General features: G+C 38.9%; 1 protein-coding gene across 1 annotated transcript; it reads right to left on the bottom strand.

Moving 5' to 3' along the window:
* Window positions 1-287: 287 nt before the first annotated feature.
* pnpla2 (patatin-like phospholipase domain containing 2) lies at window positions 288-9,823 on the bottom strand. Its single transcript, XM_034878524.1, has 9 exons — window positions 9,255-9,823; window positions 7,993-8,225; window positions 7,306-7,371; window positions 6,218-6,427; window positions 6,041-6,101; window positions 5,443-5,649; window positions 3,014-3,146; window positions 2,602-2,724; window positions 288-1,458 (listed from the first exon to the last, which is right to left on the bottom strand). The coding sequence occupies exons 1-9, from the start codon at window positions 9,439-9,441 to the stop codon at window positions 1,137-1,139; spliced, it is 1,542 nt and encodes a 513-aa protein (XP_034734415.1). The 5' UTR covers window positions 9,442-9,823; the 3' UTR covers window positions 288-1,136.
* Window positions 9,824-10,171: the final 348 nt, after the last annotated feature.

Here is a 10,171-nt window from a genome sequence, read left to right as displayed (position 1 = left end):
TTTTTCTGGGAAATGTAAGTATGATTGTTGTGCAAAGCAATGAAAAACACACACATGAGCGGTGGTTAATATTAAACAATACCATTTTATTTAGTGGTCACATAAATATTATTCCCTGCAATCCTTTAACAGTGTTAAATTCACTTGGCAATTATTTCATTGAAGTTCAAGGCACAACAACAGTTATAATGTCTTGTAGTATAAAGTACAAGAAAAGCATTCAAACGGGTAGGTCATTACCTAAGAAACTCAGAAAGTGCAATTCATATTAAACTGATTACCTAAGAAATTTAGACAGTGCAAATTGTATTTAACTGATTTTTGGATTATGAAAATATAATCAATTTCGTATTCGCTGTTTGCATTAAAATGTAAAAGTTGTGATTTTTAAGAAGACATTCAATACAATGTAGATTTAAAAGGAAATCTAAAGAGTTGAAATGTACATGTTATTAAATCAAGATGATAAAAACATGTTTCTTTAATTGTAAAAACAGAGCAGTATTAGTATTTTCCTTATAAATAATTGTAAAGACAATGACATTCATGTAAACCTAGACCACAAAGACTGTGTATTTTTTCACAATACTGCATTGACACTTGCATCAAATAAAAGGAGTGACTACCTGCAACCAACAGATTGGTGCATCTACTCTTAGTCAGAAGTGAGCTCATAATCAGATACAAGAGTAACACTGAGCTCAAATACTCGTCTGACTAAATTCCACTAAAACATAAACACTTGCCTATTTCAACAATGCTACAAGTGTGCATTTTTGTTTGTAACGCCCTGCAATTCCTCTTTGAGCTAGTTTAAAAGCACTTTTGTAGACCTATAGACACTGTGTTTATAGGCTGGCCTGATTATCCTGTAGCTAAAGACTTATTTTTAGTGTCACGCACTTGTCAAAACATTTTTAATACACAGTTAGTGTAAATGTGCTACATCATTACCATTTCCAACCACTGTACAAAGTGGCAGATTAGATTTTGAATGTCTTCCTGGCATCTTAAAATATGTAAATGCCAGGGTTTAAACTTGTGGTAATTTTAGTTTTGAATGATTTGAAAAGGTTTCTGGATACAGAGTAAGTACGTCTGATCCTTAGGGCCGCAGCATCTGCAGCAGAAACCCATCAGAAGTACTTAGAAGCTGCTGATAGTTTCTCAGAGTTGGCAGCAGGTAGAATATCAACCACAGCCATTGTAAGGCCTTCAGGGGAGAGGCTCGATGGAGGGCTCTCATCCGGGGACATCAATCCAGATTTGAAGGAGCCTTGCATGTCCATGTTGATGCACAGCACTCCAGAGAGCAGCTGCCTCTTGTACTGATTGAGACGCATGAAGACATCCAGGACTGAAGAGCTGCTCCCATTCACCCAGCTGGGAAACAGGTTGGTTGAGCTAAACTTCGACGGGAGTGATTGGTAGTGGTGCAGCTCCAGCTCCCAGGAAAACCTAGAGTAAGAAGTGTCAAAGAGCAGACAGCTGTAACTATTTCTCTTATTAGTATTAAAGCAACTATAATCGGTATCTTTATAACTATAGCTATGTCCCAATACAGGGGCTGCAGCCTTCAGAGGCTGCATTGGTTGACCGATTGCGTCACACCGGCGCGACGAAGGCTGTCCCATTTAGTTTAATTTCGAAGGCTCCTTCAAATGCGGTCCACAAAAGAGGAACCTTTTCACAGAATTTGGAGGACCCAACTGTTGTATCCTTCACAGCTCCATGATTCCCAGCGTTCATTCAATCAGAAGCACAGGCCAACACCATCACTAACAACCAACACGCACGCGCGCACACACACACACACACACACACATAAGAGATATATATATATATATATATATATATATTTTTTTTTTACAATTTTCAACTGCCATTTCATTATTTAATTAACTTCTGAGAATGTTTTAGGTGTAGTGTTATGGATATGTATGGCAAATTAAAAATTTAAACTTAAAACAAAATTAAAAGTGGGCTTGGTAGTCTGAGGCTGAGGAAATCTTTGAAGGCTGTGGCCTCTGATGGCTGCAGCCCTGAATTGGGACAATGCTTGTGTATCGAATGACAGTGAGACAATTTGAAAGGGGTCGCTTGTTCATTGTAGTGATGGACCTACAAAGAATTATCATCTGAATCTGCAGCTTCCCTTGCTTTTTACGGAGCTTTAAAGTGAGTTTCAACTCATTGTTGGTCCACACTGCAAATTTACTGTTTTATTCTCTATGGTTTTAAACAGCAGATGCAGATAGCATATAGCTGGTGAACATAGTGGAGCATTTAGCGGCTAAAGAGCCAAATATTCACCTTAAGAGCCAGTTGAGAACAAAAACAGAGCTAGAAGAGAGTGAGTATTGGGTGTATATCAGCTGTGTTTTCCACTTAATTTAGCTGCCCCAAGCACCCAGCCATGTTTACATACCCTAGATAACAGCTAGATCCATCACAAAGCGCATAGACCTGACGTTTAATGTATTCTGGCATGATTAGATGTTAAATTAACCCTTAAAAAAACAATTAACTGCAATCTTTGTAGACATTTAGCAGAAATGTCTTGAATCTTTTTAAGTTATTTGTCCTTGTAACGGCACCTACCTGGCAGATACTTGCTGCGAAATGCTGTTGGAGGCCTGGCGAAGAACATGCTGTAGGATTTTTAATATCTGCTCTCGCATCCATCCCACATCTTCTTGCACATCTGGCAGCCACTCCAGAAGTCTATACATGGGATATGTTACTGTTAGTTGAACAGCATAGAAGGCCTGTCCTGTGTTTTCTGCTGTTTTAATGTATTTATGGACAACAGTATTACGGTTACAGGATAGTCCGTTCCATTAATCAAAAAAGCATTCTAAAAATTCTAGTCACAATAGGGCAATGCCTTTTGCTGTACACAACTACAAACATAAGACCAAAGTAGACATACAGAAGTAGTACTGTAGTACTATTCTGAGTGCACATCAAATAAGGAGGGAATAGGACCAGCTTTAATTAAGTCCCACAGTACCTGAGAGTCAAGGACATAGCAGACTCCATAGGGAGAGTGTAGGGGAGCATCATGGCCGAGGCCATCCTGACAGGGAGCAGGTTGCTTAGCGACTGCGTCAGGCTCTTCCTCTCCATGCAGGCCTCAACTAGAGCTGCAGAGGGAGGCAAAGGATCACAATGGTTACAACTTACTTAACTATTCAAAGAATAAACCTGTTTTATGTAACATCATTCATCAGCTAATCACGAAACATACGTATGTTAAAACGTGTAGCCTTCATCATATTAACAATTTCAGCACGATAAACTTAACTGTCCTTGTAAGCAAACATAGCTTTTCCTTATGTGAACAAGTTGTGCTCTGCTCCAATCCATGTTTGAAAAGAGAAATACTATTGGATGGAAGGTGGGTCCGAAAACGACAACCACTAGAGCTGTAAAGAATAATAGATTAGTTGTCAACTATTAAATTAATCGCCAGCTATTTTGATAATTGATTAATCGGTTTGAGTCCTTTTTATAAATAATAATTTTTAAAGAATTCTCTGATTCCAGTTCCTAAAATGTGAATACTTTCTTCACTCCTCTGTGACAGTAATCTGAATATAATTGAGTTGTGGACAAAACCAGACATTTAAGGACATTATCACAAATGACACATTTTCTGACGTTTTTTAGACCAAACAACTAATCGATCAATTGAGAAAATTATCGACAGTTTAATTGATTATGAAGATAATCGTTAGCTGCAGCCCTACATCTTACCAATATCTATCTTGTAGTGTTCTGATTCTTTTTTAATATCTATTATCAAAGGGGTCCTTGAACTGCCTCGCATGAGCCTCACCGAAGAGTACAACTGCTCTAAAGTAAGACTCCTGGGGTCTCATTTATAAATGTGGCGTGAGCACAAACCAGCGATGAAAATCTAAGTACACCTCTTCCCACGCAAAGGTTGGGATTTATAAAAAATATATAAAAAAAGTTGACGGGAGAATGTGCGGTCCTCCACGCAAACTCGGACCCATGCATCCGCACATTTTGGAGACGGTGGTGGAGGTGGTGAACTGATGTAAGACTGTAGAAAGTAAATGTGTGAATAATGATTACTCATAATATTTTCAAGTATTGATGCCTCACACACGTTTTTCGCTCTCCTAATTGTCCCATAAACACCTTGTAAAATCCAATTTAAATCTTCAATCAAACTTTAATACTGTTAGTGACAAAACCTGCATGAAGAAAGGTGTGTTTGCCTTTAACACTTTTGTCTTCAAATTGTATCTCTGAAAGGGGGGGGGGGGGGGGATATAGTTGATGATGTGCTTTTGGCAAGGTGTTGACATGACAAATTGTTGTAAACAAAAATACTGCGACTCCCCTGTGTGTAATGCTGCATGATGGCACTGGTCTGCAGGAGGACTATCCCCAAATGGAAGAATCAGGAGAGAAAGAGACTTTAGGGACTACAACGATGACCAGCTAATATGTCGATTTAAATTCAACCACCAACTCCATCATGGCCCCAATCTTCATCCGAGAGGGACAGAAAAAGCCCAACCTTCCTCCATTCTTTCCCTGGTTCCTAACATCCAGACAGCCACTGGTTCACTAACATTATCTTTGCATTGTAAAAGGTTACATCAATCTGCCCTTTTAACAGCATTTGCAAACACAACATATGTGAACAAGAAGAAATGATGCCAAACTGTAATGAGTTAGGAAACTCATGCAAGTGTGTTACTTTTTAATGGAAATGAATGAAAACCAATTCAACCAAATACCTTTTAAATCTCTAAACCACTACAACATGCTGTGGATGTAGTCATTGATGATGTCAGTGGTAGTATAAACATGTAATTCATAGTACATAGTGTTGCTGTCCTTGTACTGTGGATGTCCAAATTGGAAAACCCATTTGATTTGATTTTTTAAATGCATTTTTTTTTCCACAAAGCTAATGCTGGGCTGTTATTCTAGCCCATGAAAAGTTGAAATTTCGTATTTGCAGGACAGTGACAAAAGGCTAGATTTGAAGCCACAACTATTCAGGGGTGGCAGTAACTCAGTCTGTAAGGAGTGGGTTGGGAACCGGAGTGTTGCGGTTTCAAGTCCCCTTGTGGACCAAAGTACGGAGGGGGGATTGGTATCTGAAGAGATGCCACTTCACCTCCTGGGCCCTGCCAGGTGCCCTTGAGCAAGGCACCTTAACCCCCCCCCCCCCCCCCCAAACCGCTCAGGGCGCTGGTCCAGCACCGTCAGCCCACTCGCTCTGACATCTCACCATTTGTACATGAATGGGACCTGAGCATGTGTGTGTATTTCAGGCCTGTGTGTAGTTATTACTAACAAACTGAGTGTAAATTGTAATTTCCCCAATGGGGATCAATAAACAGTATACATTAAATGAATAATAAAAAATAAAAATAAAACTTAGAACAAAGTTACCTTTGTGCAGGGCCGGTGGAAGGTGTTCAATGAACTGCTCCTCTGTTGAGGAACTAAAATGAATCATCACTGCTCCATCTTCCACATGTGACTTTTCCTTCTCTTCATCATTGTTAATGTCCTCCTCCTCATCGTTATAATCTTCATTGTCGTTGCTATTAGCCAGCAGGGGCCTGTCTCCGTGAGGTCCGTTGAAATGAAGCAGTCCTGAAAACACGAGCAATATTATCTTTTCCTTAAATGTGTCATTTCCTAATTAGTTAAATTATTTAAGTCATTTATAATAACCAACAAACTTGTAAATAGTGATTTTGTAATACCATGTTGAGTATGTGCTTAGAAATTGTCCAAAACATTAATTAAACAAACAAATGAGTAAGGAGTAACCAAAGTGGAACCACAAGCAAAAGCAGGCTATTGATTTGGTGACGTGATCACAGGAAGCACAGGTTCTGATAGCATATCAGGATGATACTGTGTGTACACACCAATATCTTCTGGCCAGAGGACACAGAATCAAATAGGCTTATTATTACTGACCTGAACAGAGCACAACATGCATTGGAGGTTAGAAAAAAAGTAAACCACTGTTTCTTACCATTCTTGTTTAAAAAGTGTAGAGCATCTTTATATCCCTGCTTACACATGGCCTTCATAATCTGCGCACAGAAACAAACATAAACAAGAAGTCCACTGAGTCCATTTGTGTTCAACTAATCTGTGTGTGAGCGTGTGCATGTGTGTGGTTCAGGAAGTTTGTAATCAAGTGACCTACCATTGGGTCTGGAGGGAAAAGTGCCCTGGAGAGTCTGTAGAGGTTGGTGAGAGTGAACTGGATGCTCGTGTTAGTGTATCGCAGCTCGTGCATGTTGGTGGAAGCGTCCCGGGGGCAGATGTCGCTCTCTCCGCAGAACGGGGACACAGTGATGGTATTTTTCAGTTCATACTGCGGCAGGTTGTCAGAGATTCCTCCATCGACATATCGCTGAATGATAAAGATCACTACTAGTATCAAGACAAAGGTAACTTCTTTGAAGCAATGTCTTCAAAATGTTGACTTTAAATCATATTTGGCTAGTGACATCATATCCTGTGTATTGGTTAATGATTGTCAGTGAGATGGGAGGCATGGTGTGTGTCAACAAATAAGACCTGAGTGACATCATTTTCCTGAATTTGAGCCACTGAGAGTCAGGGAGAAAAGAACGACCTTAAAGCCTGTACCAACAGGGTGGTCACATCTGGCTCAGCCATTCTCACTCTCACTCTCCACACACACACACACACACACACACACACACACACACACACACACACACACACACACACACACACACACACACACACACACACACACACACACACACACACACACACACACACAGGCACAGTAAAAGCCGTCACAAAGGCAACAGAGGGAGGGTGGGAGCACTAGTATTGCTCAATTAAATTGCCTTGAGAACCTTTGCACTAGAAACATGTCCAGAAAAATAAATAAAAAATACAAGTGCTGCTTTCCCTTTAGTTTCAGATCTCTGACAAACACTGACTCTTGAGGAATTTTATAATCATTGTTTCCACATGTGCCATTCAGAACAAACACATTCTTGAGAAAGGGAGGCCTCTGATCGGGGCAGTTACAGTACAGATAAAGAAAGTGCCAGATGTTACAACAACAAAACATAATGAGAGGAAATACAGTACAAAGTAGACCAGTCATTACGCCTTTACAACAGCAATACATAACTTACAGTCCTTAATTTAATATCCATGAACATAATTAAGGTCATTTCTTTGCATTAGACCAAATATAGAATATTAACAACATAAGGACAGAGCCACATGCTGAATAATACTACTCACCACTCCTTGCAGTGTGGGAGGAATGAGGCCACAATACACTGGGATGTAGGCACTGCAGACACATGCCTAGATAACAATAGAGATAATATAAGATAATAAAGTTTTTCGACACATTTTTGGAGATGGAATAACAGTTGGGTTACATTGATATTTAGAGAATATTACAGCGTAAAACTATATATTACTAGCTATCACAATCTGACTTAAATGCTGACCTTTTCTGTTGTTAAAGGGTGAATTACAGTGACATTACATTACTGTAGCTGAGTCAAATCAACAGTCACAGCCTATTATTAGATTAATTCATCTGAAGATTATTTCTTCCCCCATTAATTGATTGTTTTGTCTATAAAATGTCTGACAAATATGAACATTTTGTAATTTCATTTGTTTAAAGAAGCTCAATGACATATAACTGATAACCATATGAGAAGCTGAAACTAGAGTATTTGTCTCTTGATATATTAACTTAATTGATTAATTGACTAATCATCATATCCACCTTATTAAAGATCATGTCTCAAAATATTCTTCAATATAAATGGCTTCAGAATCCACATATGGGCACCCTCAATACTGTTACATTATCAGTTTTGAGATATTAAACCAACAGTATCCTGAAGTTTGATTTCATTATTTATAATAGGGTTATAATTAAGAGAAATATAGTATATAGCATAGTCCCACCTGCACCAACTCCTCCTTGTTGTTAAAGTGCGACAACAGGACATTTTCTCCATCTGTCACTCGGGTAAGAGAGATTCCTAACCGCCCGTTGGCCTCAAGGTGGCAATCAGCTGGCAGAGTGCGCAGCAGCATGTGTCGCACAATTTTCATCAGGTTAAAGGAAGGATGCAAGGGCCCGAGGAATCGCTTCCTCGCCTCTTTGGCAACATTGATGATACTTGCCCCAGTCTCTCCTGTGAAGACATAGAGACAGATTGTTACTCTATATGATTTGATTGAACTCTTCTTATCCTGTAGGAAGTTTTGGGATAGATAAAGTTTTTAACTGAACTGTACTTTGTCTAGATTATAAAAGCATGCATTGCAGTTTTAGATTTTTAGATTTTTAGAATAGATTTTTGATTACATATGTACTCAACTATATTTGGAAAAGCAATAAATACATAATGGCCTACAATTGTTTTCTGTTATAGAACATTCAGGAGGACATTATGTTTCTATGAAACGTTTTCCCTCTTGTAAGGTAAGCTTTAAACATCTCTTTATCGTCTTTATGAAAAAAATATAGTTATCGCTTTAAAGAGCACCACTGAACTAGAAAGGGCTTAGTTGGTATGGCATATTCATTTTCACATGGATATGATCATGATGCATTATTGGTCCTTGACAATGGTTCATGCAACTACAATTGGTAGAATGCAACTAAGTTTTGAGGTACTATACTTGAATGGTACCATTTTATGCTACTGTATTCTTCTGCTACAAATCAGAAGGCAATATTATTACTAGCTGCTTTGCAGATGAACATATAAAACATGTGTTACATTGTTACTACTACTCTACAGGATATAAAATGAGCTCTACATCTACCTCGTCAAGCTACTTAATTAAAATGCTGCTTATAACAAAAGTAATAAAACATTGCTAGTCTATAACATAATATGACGCTGTAAAATAAAATAGAAAAAAAATACAAAATAAATAAAGGGGTAATAGTGCATATTGACTACTAATACTTTACGATTTGGTTGCAGTTTTAACTTTACTTTTACTTGCAACAGAGTATGTTTACAGTTTACTAGGAGTAGTCTACTTGACATAACTTCTTCTTTTTTTTAAAGAGCTACATTTGAGCTTGTTCTTCCGCAGTTTACAGCACAAGCATTTTAAATGTAATACTGGCGTATAGCGCCCTAATTGTCTTTTCTAGCATCCTTCCTTTGCCTCTCCTGGACATGTTTAAACACCAAAAAGATACCTACCAAGACATACTCCAGAGACCAAAGCAGTGGCAGTGAGCGCTCCAGCTGATGCCCCATATATGTGCCTGGCGTTTTGCACCAGAAAAGGAGCTTGTTCCTTCAGACAACTTGCAACGCCGATGTGGTAGATGCCGAGGAAGCCACAACCTGCGAACGAGATGTTCCACGGCGAGTCTAAAGGAAACATACCGACGGTGGCCGTTGTCCGCAGCTAGCTAGCTAGCTAGCTATGTCAAATGGGGCTAACGCTGGCCAACGGTTAAATAAAGTTTACACTCGGATGGTAATGACTACAAAATATCTAAATGTCTGCAGTTAAAGCTGGCGGTCATATTCTGTTAATAATGACTACTTACATGTATGTATAATGCTGTATTTGAGATAATGGACACTTCTTCGTTGCAGCTAACATTACCGTCGCTAAATTGGCATTATTTGACAATACAAATACCCCATGTGCTGTAGCTAAGTTCAGTTAGTAAATGTTGTAATTTACAGTCCTACGCCAGTTAAATAGCTAGTACGTTGGGAGCCACGGGGAATTGTTGTTACTTCACTCCCTTGGTTGGAGGGCGTGGAGTAAACCGACTCCGCAAAGCAAAGCCCCAATCACAATTGAAACAGTCGCTGAAATGACCAATCAAAATTCATATTGCTGGAACTGTAAAGAGCTCATCTAGAACGAGCCCAATGATTGGACACTCTGTTCGCTCTGACAAGTTGTCATTTGTTTGACCCCAGTCAGAACAACGTGTTTTGTTTTGTCCTTTCTATATTTGTCTGCCTGATAGTGATCATATTTTTTGTCAGTTCATGTCAGGCTATATTGGGACTTTATTTTATAGGCTAATTAGTTGTTAATATCGGGAGAAAGAATGTGTATTGATTTCCGGCTATCAATATTGGGTAGATTGTTT

The sequence above is a fragment of the Etheostoma cragini genome, chromosome 8 (assembly GCF_013103735.1).
Source record: "Etheostoma cragini isolate CJK2018 chromosome 8, CSU_Ecrag_1.0, whole genome shotgun sequence".
NCBI classification, from domain to species: Eukaryota; Metazoa; Chordata; class Actinopteri; order Perciformes; family Percidae; genus Etheostoma; species Etheostoma cragini.
This window is presented reverse-complemented; position numbering and strand designations above follow the sequence as displayed.